At 31.8% G+C, this 19,299-nt stretch overlaps 2 protein-coding genes across 2 annotated transcripts; one reads left to right on the forward strand and one right to left on the reverse strand.

Annotated features, from left to right (window-relative positions):
- Positions 1-258: 258 nt before the first annotated feature.
- Positions 259-3,347, forward strand: LOC121222640 (phosphoinositide phospholipase C 2). The gene is made up of 8 exons (XM_041103793.1): positions 259-780; positions 1,177-1,373; positions 1,567-1,702; positions 1,781-1,981; positions 2,066-2,259; positions 2,420-2,681; positions 2,767-2,853; positions 2,924-3,347. The coding sequence occupies exons 1-8, from the start codon at positions 484-486 to the stop codon at positions 3,224-3,226; spliced, it is 1,677 nt and encodes a 558-aa protein (XP_040959727.1). The 5' UTR covers positions 259-483; the 3' UTR covers positions 3,227-3,347.
- A 4,856-nt stretch (positions 3,348-8,203) lies between these two features.
- Positions 8,204-11,265, reverse strand: LOC121222641 (putative serine/threonine-protein kinase-like protein CCR3). Its single transcript, XM_041103794.1, has one exon. The coding sequence runs from the start codon at positions 10,826-10,828 to the stop codon at positions 8,405-8,407; it is 2,424 nt and encodes an 807-aa protein (XP_040959728.1). The 5' UTR covers positions 10,829-11,265; the 3' UTR covers positions 8,204-8,404.
- Between the last annotated feature and the right edge of the window lie 8,034 nt (positions 11,266-19,299).

Raw genomic sequence — 19,299 nt, forward strand, 5'->3', positions numbered from 1 at the left:
AACAAAAAAAAAATTATAATGACCAAAATAAAAACAACCTCTATTTAGAAGGACTAACGGTATAATTTAACCTATATTTTATGAGTTAATAACAACCCTTCATTTTTTATTTGTCTTAAAAGCAAAAATTTAGCCATATTTTAACAGGTTTCTTCACAATTTTCGGTTTCTCTTTCCCTTTAAAAATTTCATTGACTAAAAAACATGTTGAAATGATTTTTTTAGCAGTCCATGTAGACATTTAGATAAAAAAAAGATGTCCAAAGGCCCCCAAATCCTTAAAAATTTCCACACATCAAAACAACAATGGCAATATCAGCTGTCAAATATTGGTTCATCACCACCCAAGTATTTAGAATCTATTAAGAAACACCCCACAAAGGCCACATACACAAAACTCAACCATCCCATAACATCCTTTGCATGCTGTCTTCTTGTTTTGTTTTGTTTTGGAGACTGTAAGAGAACAAACAAACAAACCCAATGTCCAAACAATCGTATAGGGTTTGCTTCTGCTTTCGGAGGAGGTTTAAGATGACGGTTGCACAAGCACCAGAAGATGTCAAGAACTTGTTTGAGATGTATTCTGAGAATGGGTTAATGAATGCTGATGGATTGCACAAGTTCTTAGTTGAGTATCAGAAAGAAGATGAGACTACAACAGATGATGCTCAAAAGATTATTGATGGTTCGAAACATTTGCCTAAAAACGGTTTACATGTTGAAGCCTTTTTTAGGCACCTCTTTAGTGATACTAATTCCCCTCTAGTTTCTCTAGGGGTAACAATTTTTCTCTCTCTCTCTCTTTTATTATTATTAGTTTTAATTCGATCGGTATCATCATTGTTTGAACATTTTGAATAGACTTAAGCGCATAGTCTTTAGAGAAAGAGAGGGTTACCCTTAAAAATTAATATGGTTGATGGAATAATCAGACACTTACACATGACGTAATGTCATGTGTATCTCATATCGACATACATGAACCAGTCTTTAACAGTAAAATTAGATGAATTTTTTAACAGAATGACCAGTTTACTTTTTGATCTAATGTAAATGGATTAATTTTCTCATATTTTTAGTAGAAGGGCAAAATGCAATCTGACTCTTCATGGTACTTTTATCTACACTTGTGCTATTGTTGTTTATGTCATGTTCATTTCCTTTGGTTTTCAGGTACACCATGATATGAATGCTCCTTTGTCTCATTATTTCATATTTACCGGTCACAATTCTTACCTTACCGGGAATCAACTCAACAGCGATTGCAGCGACGTCCCCATCATAAACGCACTTAAGAGAGGTGTGAGAGTGATAGAACTTGATATATGGCCAAATTCTGAAAAAGACGATGTTCATGTTCTTCATGGGGGGTAAGTGTAAGCATTGCCCGTTTCTTATCTGCTCTTGCCGCCATCGAAAGCCGAAGAAAACATCGAATTGCACATGACGTGGCTTAAAAATGGTTGCTTGTTTATGTCGCATGGCATCTTGCACGTCATAAGCATTAGTTGCCATTGTTTATGTTTCATTACTATGACCATTTATAATTTTTCTTTCATGTAGAACTTTGACAGCTCCGGTGACGCTCCTCAAATGCTTGAGTTCTATTAAGGAGTATGCTTTTGTTTCCTCGGACTTTCCCGTCGTCATAACTCTAGAAGACCATCTCACCCCGGATCTTCAGGCTAAAGCTGCCAACGTGAGTCTTGGTGCTTTTCAATGTGAATGTAAAATTCAGTATTGCCATATAACTTATGCTTTGGTGGCTAATTTCTAGATGATCACCGAAACGCTTGGAGACATCTTGTTTACTCCCGGCCCGGAAGTCTTTAAAGAATTCCCTTCTCTGGAGACATTGAAGAAACGCATAATCATATCTACGAAACCACCAAAGGATTACACAGAAGCCAAAGAAGATAAGGATAAAGAGAATGATTCGAAAAGCGATAAGGCCGACGATGAAGTGGCAATGAAAAAAGTAAGTTCCTAACCTTAAAAGTAATGTAATTGATTACAATGTGCTTGCTGATGTTGTGTGTTATGTACTACTTCAAAATGGCAGGCCGAGCTGCACGAAAACAAGCCAAAGCAAAAAAAGGCACCGGAATATAAACGTTTAATCGCCATTCATGCTGGGAAACCAAAGGGTGGATTAGATGAGTGTCTAGAAGTGGATCCCGAAAAAGTGAGACGGCTTAGCTTGAGTGAACTAGAACTTGAAAAAGCTGCAGAAACTCATGGAAAACAAATAGTCAGGTAACTCATAGCAATACTAATAATACATGTTCCAAGTGATCTAACTAGTATAAACATTTCTCGAGAGCACTATCCGTTGCTTCAGTACTTCGATCGAAGTACTATACCCGATAAGCGAAATGTAGACTTTCTTTGTTCTGATGTCTCTGCATCGTTACAGGTTTACACAGAGGAACATGCTTCGGGTATACCCAAAGGGCATACGAGTTGATTCTTCCAATTACAACCCGATGATTGCGTGGTTGCACGGAGCTCAAATGGTCGCATTTAATATGCAGGGTTGTGATAAACATTTATGGTTGATGCATGGAATGTTTAAAGGCAACGGGCAATGTGGATACGTGAAAAAACCCGATTTCCTACTAAACACTAACGAAATCTTCGACCCCGAAGTTAAGCATTCAGAGAAAACGATTTTGAAAGTGAGTGTTTTGATTGCCATGTGAACTGAAATCTCTGTTTAATCTTCAATCAATTCTTATTGTTAGTTGCTTCTTGTTTCAAAAGGTAACTGTATATTTGGGGGAAGGATGGTATTATGATTTTGATCATACACATTTCGATTCGTATTCGCCTCCAGACTTTTACGTAAAGGTAAATTTCATATACGTCGAGTTCCTTGTAACGCAAGCAATCTTCGGATCAATAATATCTATGTCTATAGGTGGGGATTGCAGGGGTTCCAGCAGATAAACAGATGACGAAATCAAAGATAGTAGAAGATAGTTGGGTGCCTAGTTGGAACCAGGAATTTGAGTTCCATTTAACCATGCCTCAACTAGCTCTACTTCGGATCAAAGTGCACGAATACGACATGTCCAAAACAGACGACTTTGCAGGCCAAACATGTTTACCGGTTTCCGAAATAAGAAGTGGGATCAGAGCAGTTCCGCTCATGGACAAAAAAGGCGACAAGTACAACAACGTAAAACTTCTAATGCGGTTCGAGTTCACCAATCCATCATAACCCATTTCAAAAGGTTGATCCTTATGTCATTTACTGGTTTTTGAGAACCTCTGTGAAGTTATGTGATGCATATTGTAATACACAATTTTGTTTGACAAAGAAAAGTGAAACTAGTTTTGTATTTAGCATGGTGATAATGTGTTTTTGAAAAGAAAAAAAAAGATTATTTTGAAGTATTTTTAATTTTTCGCCTAAGGAATTATTCGGCTCTTCAACTTTACAAAAAAAACTATTTTAGTTTTCATTTAATTTTTCTCCACTTTTAGCCCTTGAATTTTTACATTGTTTGTCAAGTCACCCAAAAATAAATGGAAAAGTTAATATTTGTTAACTTTATTGGCATGACAATCCACATGTATGCCACATTACAAATTGATTGTTTTTTAAAAAATTAAAAAATATATGTTTTATATTTTTAATAATTTTTACATTTTTTATTGTTTGAAAATTTAAATAATTGTTGGTAACAGACGTTAATTTTTCATCCATTTTGAGGTAATTTGACAAATATCATAAGTTTAAGGGTTAAAAGAGACTAAAATTAAATAAATAACTAAAATAATTTTTTTGTAAAACTGGAGGGCCAAATAAGTCATTGTGCCTTATTTAAATACCAATTAAAGTTTAAAAACTTATTTGGATGTAATGAAAGTATGAGGGCTTATTTAAATAAGGGTAAACTATACCAGTAGTCACTAAACTATGGGTAAGTTTTCGTTTTGGTCATTTAATTAAACAAAGTTACAAGTTGGTCACTGAATTATTCAATTTTTTTCATTTAAGTCATTGAACAATTCAAAAGTTTTTATTTAAGTCACTGGACTATTAAGTTTTTTATTAAAAAAAGTTCTACCTACGAGTTCCAAGCGACAATTCGACGATGATCTGTACGGTGGATCAGTACCTATCAATTAATAGAATAACATACATTAGATTCGAGTTGATCTAACGGTCAATGTTAGATATAAAAGAAAAAACTATTTAAATTTTGGTTTGCAGATTCATGACATCCAAAACTGTTTCATTAAAAAAATGACTATAAAAGAGAAGAGAAAAGAGAACTTTCAATTGGTGTAGGCAGTGTGAATAGAGAAAGCTATATAGCATCGATTTTAATAGTCTAGTGACTTAAATGAAAACTTTTGAATAATTTATTAACTAAATTGTAATTTCTTTTAGTTAAGTGACTAAAACAAAAATTTACCCATAGTTTAATAACTAATAATATAAATTACCTTTTAAATAAAGTAACAGAGTTCAACAACTTATTTAATATATTAACCTAAATTTATTTTGGATATAAATTAACAACCAATTTGCTAATAAAGTCATATATAGATAATTGAGGTCTTAATTTTAGAGGTAGGTAATGATCAAATCAAGTATTTATCAGTCAATATGCAGCCCTTCAAAGTTTTCAGTATCTTGAAAAACAAAATTACCTTCATGCAAATCCAAAACTTTATGACCAAAATCCACTGTTGTTTGATGTGGGTTTAGTATAATGAAATCAGAAGTGAAAGGGGACTGAATTAAATTATATATTTTTACGATAATAAAAATATAATTTTATTATTTTAACACTCTATATCTTTATAATTTTTAAAAGATTAAATCAAAATTTTATTATTTTTGGAGAGTCAAAATGTAATTTTATCATTACTAATTTAAAATTTTATAAATTATAAAAAGATCTAAATAGAAATTTTTTTATTTTAGAGGATTGCAAGGCCATGTATAAATGTGCATAGAAAATGGATTAAAATTTTGAGATGTTAAATAGTTATTTAATTTAATATTTGTAATGATTGATTTTTATGTTAATTATCGATACAGTTGTGAGTTTTAATTTAATATAAATACGGTTAATATAATTTTTAGTGTCTAAATTTGATAATTATGTCACTTTACTTTGGTGTTTGTACATTTTTTTGTCGACTTTAATATTTAAACTTGACAATTAGATCCATTTTGCTCATTAAATTTAAATTCCATCTGAAGTGGCACAATTTCTGCCACATTATTAAACTTTTACATTTATCAAGTATTGAGGTGCCAAAGTGCAGAAAAAAATTTAAGTATCAAAGTAGACCTTGCGAAGTTCAGGGACTAAAAGTAATATTAACCCATATATATGTGGCTAAAAGGAAGAAGTGGGTCACCGGTCAATTGGCTACCACCAGCGCCGCTAGTACACCACCCTGCTTGAGTCATTGGCCCACCTTGTCTTGGTGGCTTCACAATGTTTAAAGTTTTAAAGTGATTGAATAAATAATTTAGAATGAAATTAGAATTTAGTTTTTAAAAGTTTGTCAAATTCTACTATTAACCCTTATACTCCCCGCAAGGATTTAGTCGAATTTAATTTTTGTACTTTTTAAATTTATCAATTTAATCCTTGTACTTTTTTGAAATTTTAATCTTGACTCAAACGACAGCAATTAAATCCATTTGGTTAAAATTCTACCATTAGTCATGTACTATGTGTAACATTATAAATGTGTCAATGTTCTTCAATTGGATCATTCTTAGCCCCTATACTTTTTGAATTTCAGAATTTTAGTCTTAACGCAAACGACAGTCGTTAAACCCATTAACTAGCTTTTTGTGTGTAATATGTAAAAACAACAAGCTGAAATGATATTACACATGCTACAATATATTTGCTACATTAAATTTTAGAAATAACAACTATTGTTTGATAGGGATAGAAATTTTAAAATTAAATCAAATTAAAATATAAAGATTAAATCCACAACTTACACATTGTACAAGGACTAATAGCAGAATTTAATCTTAAAAATTAAACTCCAAATCTAAGCGGAAACATGTAGTGGCCTTAGTCTCCCAAAATTTCATTTTCTCTATATAGACTCTTCAATCTTTATGAAATCACATATTAGTATTGTTGAGTATTTTTCCGTCATGTCATATTAAACGGGACAATAGAATAATTATACACATGATTACCGTTCACGGAATTGACGTTCTTGGTAGGCTCTATGCATGTTGGACACATGTATTGTTCTAGTCTGCTTGCTATACTTCGTAGTCCCACACGCAAACTCCTTGGTATATGCGAACTGGGATCGCGAACTACCCTTGCAAACCCCAGCTACGAGACCTGCACGCATCCAACTATAATGGTTAAATTTCACTTTAACTTCTCCAAAAATTCATTATTAATTTCTGGCCCCAAAAATCTATTTTCTAGCTAAACCCCCCTAAATCTAGGTCGTACATTTGTCTAGTGATAAGGACAAACAACTGGGCTTAATTCAAAGTCAATGACCTTTATCTAGTTTTCATTAAACCCCCCCCCTCTCCCCCTTTATGTAGCTATGTCCCCCAACGTGCTATTTTTTAAAAAATAAAAAATAAAAAAAAAGTGTGAAAAGCAGCATTTAATTAAATTAAATCCAGTGAACAAAATTTGACAAAATCATGGAACCCATCCATTTTTGGGCACTGAAATTCCCAATGAAGCAGCCTCGAAAGCTGGTGGCCGATGCCGATTTGTAGAAGTTTCAAACCACATGCCCCAAACCCAAAGTCAAGTTTTTCTAATCAATTGCTTATTGTTTGGTCTAATTTTAGTTTTAGTCCCTCTTTTATACTTAAATTTGATTTTAATCTATTTTCATTTGGTTTAATTTGATCTTATTTTAAGCATATGACTGAAATGTAAATTTATTATTGATTGAATATGATTTTCATGTGACCTTGATTGTATGGTAGAATAGCAACAAAAAATAATCACAATCATCACTTCCATTGCTGTAGCTAAGTTTGCTATTAATTTGGACCTGCTAATAACATTATAAAACGAGGGAGAAGCTAGAAAATTCTTTTAGGGGGACGAGATTAAATTATAATATTTACGATAGTAAAAAATATAATTTTACGATTTTATTAGCCCATTTCTTTATAATTTTTAAAGAATTAAATCAATTTTTTATAATATTTAAGAGGCCAATGTACAATTTTACTTTTATTAATTTAAAATTTTAAAAGGCCTAAATAAAAAAATTCCTATTTTAGGGGGGTTGGAGCCCCTACTAGCCCCCTCGCTATGCCCTTGTTATAAAAGTAAATGATCAAAGGTTTTGTTTACATTTCGTCTCTTGAACTATAATTGTTTTTTCACTTTGGCAACCGAATCACTTTTGTCTCATTTTGATATAAGAACTATCATTTTCATCTCATTTTACCCCAAAAATAAAAAAAGTAGATGATCAAAGGTTTTATTTACAGTATCTCTTGAGTTATACTTGTTTTCTCACTTTGGCGGCCAAACTATTTTTGTCTCACTTTTAGTACACGAACTATCATTTTCGTATAATTTTATCCCAAAAATTATTTGCATCCAATAAAAGAATGTCACTTGTCAAATTTTTATTAGCACTTTTTCTTTTAAGGTAAACTGCGATGAAAATGATAGTTCAAGTATCAAATAGAGACAAAAAAAAATACTTATGTACCAAAGTGAAAAAATATACAAATTATGCATTAAGCTCACCAAATTACACAAATTAACTCTCAAATTTTAATTTAGTGAAGTGACTAAAACCATAATTAGACCTTATTAGTTATCTTTAAAAAGATAAATTACACTAATAGTCCCTCAACTATTAATAAAATTCTTTTTAGGTCATCCAACTATGAAAAGTTACAAAATGGCCACCCAACTATTAGTAATTTCTTTCTATCACCCAACTATTCAATTTTTTCTTTTCTGGTCACCAGTTGGCTAACGTGAAAATAAAAATACTAACAAATCCAAGATAATTGGGTGACCGAAAAAGGCAAAGTTGAATAGTTGATTATTTTGTAAATTTTCATAGTTAAGTGACAAAAAAAGAAATTTACTAATAGTTGGATAACCATTTTGTAACTTTTCATAGTTAGGTGGCCAAAAAAATTACTAATAGTTGAATGGCTACTAGTATAATTTACCCAAATTTAAAAAGCTAAACATTATCTTATGAAAAATATATATATCCCAATTCCTAAAACAACAAAACAACAGAAGAGAGTGACAAAGCAAATTGTGAGGCAATCAATTTCCCATTGCTGTCAAAAGTGTTCACTTCAACTCAATGTTAGATAATATAAAATCTTTAAAATATAATAAAAAATTAATTTTTTTTTTGGGTGTTTTTTTTTTTTGAAAAATTTTCACTCTGAAACAATGGAGAATCCACTACTAGAGATGCTATCATAGTGACTACCATTACAGACAGTCACTGCCCTTTCCAAATTAGAAACAATGTCACCAATTGTTGGTCTCTCTTTCCCTTCTAAATTCACACAATGCATTGCAGTATACGCCATTAGCTCCACTGCTTCGCTTTCGTTTATCTCTGGCGGTCCGACTCTAACATCCAAAACCTTACCCAATTCGCCCGCCATAATCGCCGGCACCGCGAAATCGACTAAGCTTATTGGTGTCCCTTCATTTTCATCATTCTTGAATATAGCTCTTTTACCTGTTAGAAGCTCTAACATTACTACTCCAAGCCCGTAAACGTCGCTTTTTGTTGTTAGTACATTTAGGCCGTAGTACTCCGGGTCGATGTAACCCACTGTTCCCACTGCTTTCATCGGCCGGTAATCTTTATTGGATTCCGGTCCCATTAATGAAAGTCCGAAATCCGAAACCCTTGCGGTCCAATGCTCATCAAGCAATATGTTGGAAGACTTGATATCTCTATGGATTATTGTCGGAACCGCGTAATAGTGAAGGTATTCGATCCCTCGAGCCGCATCTAACGCGATTTTGATCCGCATTTTCCATGAATTCAACAAACTACTCGATTTTTCGACGTTGTCTTTATCGTGTAAATGGTTATAAAGTGCGCCGTTCTTCATGTATTCGTAAACTAAAAGCCTTTCGTCCCTCTCTTGGCAATACCCTACAAGCCTAACCAAATGCTTGTGATGGAGCCGGGATAAAAATGCTAACTCCGATTCGAATGCGGTCTCTTTCTCTTGGAATTTCTTTGTCTTTTGACCCGTTTCGCCTCGTTTGATCGCCACTTCACGACTGTCAAACAATTTCCCTCGGTAAACGATGCCGAAGCTGCCGGCTCCGATCTTGTTTTCAAGGGCAAAATTATTGGTAGCTGCCGCGAGCTCGACTAAGCTGAATTCCTCAGCTCTGTCAGCATGTTTTGATGATGATGTCCCGCTTCTCTGTCGCTTCATCGATCTCGAACCTTGTCGTCTGATCGTCAATGACCTTGACGGCGGACCGCTGTTCGAACCCGGACCGCTGTTCGAACCGGCTCGAGTAATTGTTGGCTGGACCGAATTATGTACCTTCTTTTTCCCAAAACAAACACCAGTCCATAAACAATAAGCAATAGTACAAATCCCCATAAAACCTCCAATTGATCCAACTATTGCAAAAGCCAATAACCCTCTCCTCAACCCTCTAGACGTCGTCGACCGCCGTGAAACCTCCGGCGGCGGTGGAGATGAAGGCGACGGCGACGGGTTGGTGAAGTTAAAACAGGGTGATGGTCTACAAATGTTACGAGAACCAAAACAAAGCCTATTTGATAGAGGATATGACCCACACTCATTACAAGAAGAATCAGTGCAAGGACCTGGTAAAATCTCAGCTCCCAAAGGTAACTCATTAATGGAGGAATTTGAACTCGACTGATTCAACTCAGGCCAACCAGGACCCCAACAAATTATTGAAAAATTCCTTGTTGTTAACCCACAAGTGAAATTCACACCAGCAACAATGGATTCAAATTGAATCCCTTCAATGGCAGTTTCATTCATAGAACCCCAACAAACAACTGTCCCATTTGATCTCCGAATCCCACAGCTAAACCCATCACCCAGAGCTAACCCTGAAGCAAAGTTCAACCCTTTGTTTGAAGGAACATCGAGTTGACCCGTTGAGTTATCTCCTCTGCAAACCAACTCACCTTCTGAGTTAACCCCACAAACATGGTTTGCCCCAGCTTCGATGTTCTCCATTGACATGTTCCCGAATTGATTAACTATGGCTGCCGCCACTGAGTTACTTCCCCAACAGGTTACTTGTCTGTTTTGACTCAGTACGATCCCACATGAAAACCCGAATCCGGATGTGACTTTACCCATTGTGAGATTACTATTGGGTAACTCTTCAGTATTGTTCTCCGTTCTCCAACAGGTTACCGGCGGTGTATTGTTCATCGCTGTAGCGCAAATCCGTTCGTCGCCGACGGAGAGGGATTGAAGGAGTACGGTGTCGTTATTGTAAAGGCGTTTACTGGGTAAAGACCGGATGGTCGTATCCCAACAGAGAAGGCTGTAACCGCCGGACCGGATTGCGCAAAAGTTATTTCGCCCACCGGCGACGGCTGAGTAAGAGACGTTAGGGGAGATTGAGATGACAGCAGGGGAGGAGGAGAAACCACCACCGGCACGGTAGCAGATAATACGCTGATTCGGCTCCGCGGCTACGATGGCACAAACGGTGGCGGTGCCGTATACGACGGCGAGTGTAGAGCCGGAACCCAATGCATTAGTTAACGACGGGAACGAGAAAACGTTAAGGAAACTAACGGCGACAAGGAAAAGGAAAGTTTGTTTCGTCATTTAAAGAATTCAAACTTAACGGTGGAAGAGATGGCGGCGGTTCTATCCGTCAGCTTCATTTGGCGAGGGAAAAATCAGAGAGGCAAAGAGAAAGACTTTCGAAAACTGAAAGTTCAAAGTTTCAGTTTTTTAAGTGCATTTTAAGAAGAATGGGAAAATAGGCTGTGTTTGGGAGCTGAGAAAATTAATTAATTAATTAATAAAAATATTAACCGCCATTTTTTACTTGCCATATACGAAGATACTACCATTTCTTCTCTCATAAAATAATATATCCGCTAAATTAGTTGAATATTTCGGAAAAAAATAGGTCGTTTTTTGAAAGAGTATCTAAAAATTTATTCAGTTGAGCGCGCTTTATTATCAACTGTACAGAACACGTACCGTAATTAGGTACGTTTTTACATCCTCTCTTCAAAAATAATCTATTTCCTTAAATTTTAAAAAAGTTGATATATTTTGTCGATGAATATTTTTTTCAGCATATTTGGCTAATTTAACCTAATATATGTAATTAAGACGAGCTGAGCATGAATACCATAAAGCTCGAACTCGATTTGAAATTTAAAATTCAATATTTGATTCGAGCTTAACCGAGTATTTATTTATAAGTTCAATTTAAAATAAATCAAGTTCAAACTCAATTAAATTCATTTATCAGTTCTTGTATTTAAGCTCAATTAAGCACGTACATTTTCAATATTGAACTTAAGCTCGACTTGATAATTAAACTTACGATTAATAATATATATTAAAGGTAATGATATAATTTGATAATATAAAAAATAAAAAAACTCGATACGACTCGCGACATCCAACCCTGTATTACTAAACTTGGCTTGGCTTGATAATTACTAAATCAGTCAATTTTATTCTCCTTAAAATAAATAATTTTTTTCAATTTTTTCACTTTAAAATTTATATAAAAAGATTCTTATCATTTAAATTTGAAATCTTCAGCTTTTTTAAAAAAAATTAAAAGTAATTTCTTTAATTCTATCCTTTATATATTTTTCTCAATTTTTATTAAATAACTTTAAATTTGAAATTTGAAACTCACAAAGAATATTTCTTTTTCCATACTTTATATACATTTTTTCAAATATTATTAAATAACTTTAAATTTGAAATTTGAAACCCACAAGAATATTTCTTTTTTCTTTTATTTTTCAGATGCTCAGATAAAAATAAAAAATAAAAAGCCAAACATGTCATGCTATGCGAGTATGGAAGCCTTGTTAATCGCTACAGAAAGCTAGCACGTAATACAAAAATGAAATATCCTTACTCGCTTACGCGGTGCACATCACACGCTTGAATTGTCCACACTCGACAACATGTATTATTGTATTAATGAAACGTGTACCTAATTTTGACCAAACTGGTCTTCCGAAGGCATGCTTTTTTTGAAAAGAAATTTTGTGATTTAAACATATTAACAAAAAAATGTGATTTAAATGTTTAATTTTATTTTTTAAGGGTAAAAAAATTCAACTTAATATTCAATATTTTGATATTTTTAACTAATATTAAAAAAATTATTTTATTTTAAAGGGGTTAGTATATTACTTGATACCAAAGATTTTGGTATCTGAGTTTTTTTTATCTCAATTTGATACCTTAATTTAGCTTCAATATTCACCTAGACCAAACAACATCATGTCGACGGATAAATATTTGACATGTGTGCTCTAATAAAAAAGTATAGGCACTTAATTGGGATGTACCAAATTGAATCTTGAAGCCAATTCATATACTTGGCAAAAAGAATCTCAAGTATCAAAGAGAACATTCGACCCAAACTCAAGTATCAAATTGGGACAAAAAAACCCAGATACCAAATTAAACATTGAAACGAAACTTAGGTACTAAATTTAAATTTGAAATTTGTCATGGTATAAATGAAGTGAATTTTTTATTTTGATCCTTGGCTATATTCAAATTTGGGATTTAGGTCCTTATATTTTAATTTGACGTAATTCGGTATCTTTACTCTTATAATATTATCAGCTAGTCCGATTAAAACTCTAACGTGAACTTATTTTGAAAACCACATTTTCCAATTAACCGTACTAACATGGATTTTTTGCATGCGCTTAAAGGGTTGTTTTAAAAAAATTCACGTCAGTATTTTAATTTAAACAATTAACATTATTAACTATCTGGACTTGATATTATAAAACATTATATGTTAAATTAAAATATATAGACTAAATCTCATATTTGAGCATTTTTCGATATTTTTTATTTTTTCTATCAAATTACGTGACATCCACGCTGTGGATAAAAGAAAAATTATATTTAACATAAACTTTAAAATTTTAATTTTTTTTCTCATCTAAATTTAAATTTAATTAACTCGTAATATCAAGTTAATAAAAAAATTATAAATGATATAAATTCAAAAATTCTTGAAATTGAAGAGAGTTGATGCTCATATACACCCATCTCATCAATTTTGTTTCCTAATGGTTGAAGTATTAATTTTTAAAGTTTTAATTAACTATATTTTTTACTAGAAACTTCTAAGTGTAAGCAATATTTATAATTGCCCCTCTTTTTAAATTTATTGAATAATAGCAAATTATGTGTTTTTCTTTTCTTTTACAAATTCAAAAGCAAATCAATCTTGGAGTCTAATTTACTCAGTCAAACAGCATGAAATTTAAGGCTGCTTTTTGTTGAGAAAATGATGTAATGTATATCTATATTTACATTTTTATGAGTTGGTTTTACCACATAAATTTTAAAATTAAAACTCGATCGATATGGGTATTGCTCTCAACGTAGAAAGATATGGGTTCGAGTGCGCTGAAGTGCATTATCCTCCTATTTATAGACTGAAAGGAACTATAAATGGTTCTAAACATTCTGTCAAAACAACATATATGATTATAACTTATAATAATATTATTTTTATTTTATAATGTTATCCATAAAAAGTTTTGACACACCTATCATTATGTTGATGAAATAAATGCTTTTAGAAAAAAAAGTTTATTAAATATTTATTTTCTAAATTCATGCATAAAAAAAGAGTAAAAATATAAAATAATCACACTTAATTACTTTATTATTATTACAAATATCCTATAGATGTTTGAGTTATTTTATTCCTTTAAAAAACTAGAAATGGAAAAAGGTTGGCTATGGCTGCTATTCATGTATATATAGGTGAAAGTGTCTCTTAAACCCCTCTATTATAGAGACTAAATCAAATTAATCCCTCTGAATAATATTAAAATCGTAATCGAGTTAATATTTATCGTTTAAAATATTGTATAAAAGCTATTATTTAAACCCATTTGTAGAACCATAAAAAGCTTTCAAATTAGTAAATCTATTAAACAAGAAATGACATTTTCTATACTAGATAATAGTATAGGGTCTAAATTAATCGATTTAATAATAAATAAACTAATTTGGTCTGATCCCTATATTAGAGGGACCTTCCAAGTAAATTCACCTATATATATAGCATGTATATTTGTATGTATGTGAAGCTTTTGATGGTCAAAAGAGTTGTTTTTTTAATTGAAAAAAATCTTATCTTTTTAACTTCTCCCACACAAATAATTACTCAATGAAAACTATAGTTTATTGACTATAGACTTTTTTTTTCTTTATTTGAACTTCAAAAAAAGGACTAGAAAATAGTAGGTAGTTGTTATAGAACCATGGAAAAATTGACACAATATTTTACAAATTTACTTTTCCAAGGGGAAAGGATGACATGATGTATATTTTTAAAAATCCATTAATTTTTTTTCTCAAAATATTTACCGGAGCAAGTTTAGTGACTAATTTTCTGCGTTCTATAGGTCTATTAAAAGAGTAGATACTAATCACAAGTTTTAAAACGGTTTCGCACCCAAAGCGACAACCTAATAACTAGTCCTTCATATTCTATAAGCTTATATTGATCACGAATTTTAAAACTGCTCTCGAATTGATGAATTTTGCTTGAACTATTTAAAGTCTCTATCCACAAGTTTTGAGTTGTTAAACTTATACCATCAAAACATCATTAATATAATAATTAAAAAAATGGTACATATGAATCATTTAATAACATTTCTTTTTGGAATATATAAATACAAAACAGGTGTATGGATGTTTCTGTTTTGATAAGTATTCATATATTGTAGTTGATGTCCCTAAACTATTACTTGAATTTTAATTTAGTTCATAAACTTTAAAAAATTTTAATTGAATTTTTAAAATATTGGCCCTTTATCAATTAGATCATTCCATTAACCCAGCAGACTAGGGATGACAATTTAGATTGTGAATATGGATATTCGCGGATATCAAATTCATTTTTTTTGCAGATCCATATATTACAAATTCAAATTTTAAAATTATTATCTACTGTAGATTTGAAACAAATGTGGATAGATATTTCAGATATCCATTATTTAAATTGACATTACTTATTTAGATAATGGATGCGGATTCAAATTTTGATATTTGAATCCACTGGTTATAAAATTATTATAATTTTGATTATGTACATATGAAAGAATTCGGATTTTTGCGGATTTTAATTTTTAAAAATATTAAAAATTTTGAAATTAAACTATTTGCCGATTTGGATACCCAGTGAATAATATTGAAAACAAAGCTAAAATTTAAACATTTACACATACTACATGCATAGCTTGGATCTAACGTGTTAAAAAATAGACAATTCATTAAAATCCATCCATTCATACAGGCATATAAATGTGTCCTATTGAGAGTTTAAGAGGAAGCCAACACTAGGTTTAAAGAAATAATTAATTATGGGTCCCTAAACCTGTCAAGGGCAATCATAGCTGCTTCATAAAGTGTATAAAAACACTTGTTTTAGGTAATAAATTTATATTTTTTTAAAATGTATTATTTTAACACTAAAAAATGTTCATACAATGTATATTATAATTTATATAAGTGCGCCATGTTGCATACTTTACCATCAAATACAATCAAATGTAATGATCTTATATGTCACAAAAAATTAAACAAATCCATAAATATGAGGTTGTTTATCAATTAAAATTTGATTTTGTGATTGATTAAGGTAGGAGGATGTGTGTTCGAGTGCGTTGAAACACATTATCCTCATATTTATACGTCGGGAAGGGACTATGAGTAGTTCTAGGCATTGTGTCAAAAAGAGCAGATATAACCAAAACCTATAATGAGATTGTTCAGAAAAAATCAATTTTTGTGGGAAATATTTGGAAAACAAAATTATATATATTAAACTGATATAGAAAACACAGTTTTAAGATTATCTTGAAAAAAAATTAAATATTAAAGGAGTTCATGATTAGGTCGAAATCAAAAGTTTTATTAAAAAAAATTATTAGTCCAAACCAGACCCATTCAAGCATGTTCAAATAATTCGTTTTATTATTAAAAAAATAATAAATTTTAAAATAAAATAAAATGAACTGAATCGGTTCGAAAATGAAAATTTTAAGTCGAAATCTAACTCATAAATACTTCTACGATGATATGATTTTTTGAAAAATGGCCAACATCTTCTCTCGTGAGTCGAATTAATTTGAGTCGAGTAAATCCAAATTTAAATTTATCAAATTATTTTAATTTAAGTTGTTTTGAATTTAAGATTAATTTTGATTTCGAGTTACTTTAGTTTTAAAATTTTCAAATTGAGTCATTATGAGTTAAATCAATCTGGATTATGATCTCTTCAAGTTTGGGTCTTCGAATCATTTTAAATTCGAATTGAACAAATTCAAACCGTTATTTTTTCATGATTAAATTAGATTAAATAGAGTTTAAATTTAAATTGATTGGATCATATTTTCAATTTCGGGTTAAATTTAACAAGTCTAACACTTTTTTTTTTCACATAATATCCTATTTTAATTGTTTTCTCCATATCTATAAAGGCTTAGTGCAAGATACAACAGCCATAGGAGCTAGAGAGGGACTTGGCCCCTCAAAAATATTGAAAATTTTCATTAAGTTTCTAAAATTTTAATCAAATCCCTAAAAAAATTAAAATTTTTATAAACCCCAAAATTTAATACCGAGATCTTCTACCGGATTAGTGTTGGATATTGTCAGATCTACTTGTCTACGAAGGAAAAGGTGTAGGAGAAAGAAACTGTGATGTTTCTTGTCACTGCATATATGTATGTTTAGAAGCTTTTAGGCTGCTTTTGGGTACTTGTATATAAGCTTTTTGAGACATGGAAAGCTGTAACTAAGCTTCAATTTCATTGCTTTAAGTTTCTAACATTCTGTCGGGTGCTACCTAATTTTATACAATTTTTGGAACATGATTGTGGAACTAAAGCAAAAACCCATCTCTCTTTCATGTGACCAATGCTGAGGTTGTCCATTTTTTTGTGCCAGATTGTTGAATATTGTCGGACTATATCGGTTTACACATTATGATAAAATCAAACTAAGGTTAGGGTCCAAGAAAAAAGCATTGTATTTAAGTTTGTTTGAGAATATATAAATCTTTGTATGTTATTTCTGAGATAAAATTATGGAGTTTAACTAAGACAAGTTAAATTTGAGTACCGGTAAATTCAAGTTCAAGCTTGTTAGTATGTAAGCTCGAGCTCGTTTGTTGTCAGATTGTTGGAACTTGCAAAAATGAAATTTACTCGGAAGTATAAAATTATTAGATAGCACGTACCCATAGAAATCGATAATAAATTTATTTCTTAAATAAATATGAAGGGGGTTTAGTAAATAAAAAAACTAAATTAAAATTAAAATTTTAGTGAAGAAAACGGTAATTAAAAGTTTAGAAAAATTAATGAGGAAAAGTTCTAGTCAAAGGTAAATCCAATCATTGACGTAAGAATATCTTCAATGTCCTTAATAAATTAATTTTAATTGTTGACTCAACGCCGGACAACCAATCTCTACTTAGATGTTTAGGAACCAAGAGATAACTCGTTTGAAATTACTTACCTTACAAATAAATAACTTGGCACAATTATACAGTTCGTCACAAGTACTAGAATAAATTAAATAATTACAGATTTAATTATTTTAATTGGTAAGGCAATTATTCTAAGTTATCAAACTAACAAATATTCAACAAACCTGAACAATTTTATTTCTAGTAGAAGATGTGCAAATACTAAAAAATAAAGAAGGATTAAGCACAAATTAAGTCTCACGAATTTATAGAATTGAACTTCAATAATCCTTTGACTAGAAAAATGAAGTTTAGAAAACTATAAAATCGAAAACACAATAGACAATAAAATAACTATGATGCCAAAGAATAGCCAAAAGTTCTAACTTCCTATCAAAATATCATATTTATATTGTTTAGTTAACCTAAACTAGGTTACGAGAGCTTACTCGAGGTTGTAACACTCCTAATGGACCAAGTACCCTTGAAGCTCGATCAAAATGCGAACGAGACACATCAAAGTAACAAGGTTGGCACTAGGGCATCGGAGGCTCGGCGTAAGGGTGCATGGGCCAGGGCATTGGGGCACCTAGACGAGGCAGGGCGTGTGGGCCGGGGGTAGAGGCATCAGGACAAGGCAAGGGTGCCAACAAAGGATCACTCGACTGCATGCTAGGGCGCTGGCTAGGGGTAGGGGCACTTGGCTTAGGGCAAGGGCGCTTAGCTTGGGCATGCTCTATTCTGTTCATTTTAACTCCTCGTTTTCATTTCTGATGGTCTTCAAGCTCGAACCTTAAGCTCCCATAAACCTAATTCAATTCACAAAAACTTTAATTAATCATCAAATATCAAAATCAAGCATAACTAAATAAAAACTCAAATAAATGTAAACAAGACATAAATCATGCAAAGTAAGCTAATATGCAACATTTCACTTAAGAACCAAACAAAATACTAAGTATAACGGCCTAAAATATATGAAATATGAGTGCTTATCATTTGTACTTGAATTTGATTAAGCTCATGTCCATTCGAATCGGGTATTATAGTGATTGAATTCTACTTGATTGGTAGCTCTAGCTATTAAAGCTCAAGCTCATATCAATAGTTACTAAATCGAATTCGAGTTCTTTTTAAGTTAAACTCGAACTTGTACACCCCTATATCTTATTTACACCCCTATATCAAACTAAGGAATGAAGACATGGTCATTACCTCATTTCAAGTGTCGAGAAAAACGAGAATAATAAGACTTTTTTTGTCACAACTTGTCAATCAATAAGATTTTCTAATTTTCATTAATAACATCATACTAATGTTGCAAGCATAAATAACTAATGCCCTCTTTAGGCACCTCATAGATCCTCGAAGTTGTCATGTTAAGGTATGCCTCTTCATGTTTGAATCTAAAATCAAATGATACTTGTGTAGCAAGTGAAATCCCATGTAGGAAAGACCTAGGTTCGTGCCCAAAGAGGCACACTTTTAGGTGATAAAATTTTGAGAGACCTATGAGGTGATCTAAAAAGACAATACTAACTTATTTTTACAACATCGACCCAATTTTTTATTTGAA

Source organism: Gossypium hirsutum, chromosome D10 (assembly GCF_007990345.1).
Source record: "Gossypium hirsutum isolate 1008001.06 chromosome D10, Gossypium_hirsutum_v2.1, whole genome shotgun sequence".
Lineage (NCBI taxonomy): Eukaryota > Viridiplantae > Streptophyta > Magnoliopsida > Malvales > Malvaceae > Gossypium > Gossypium hirsutum.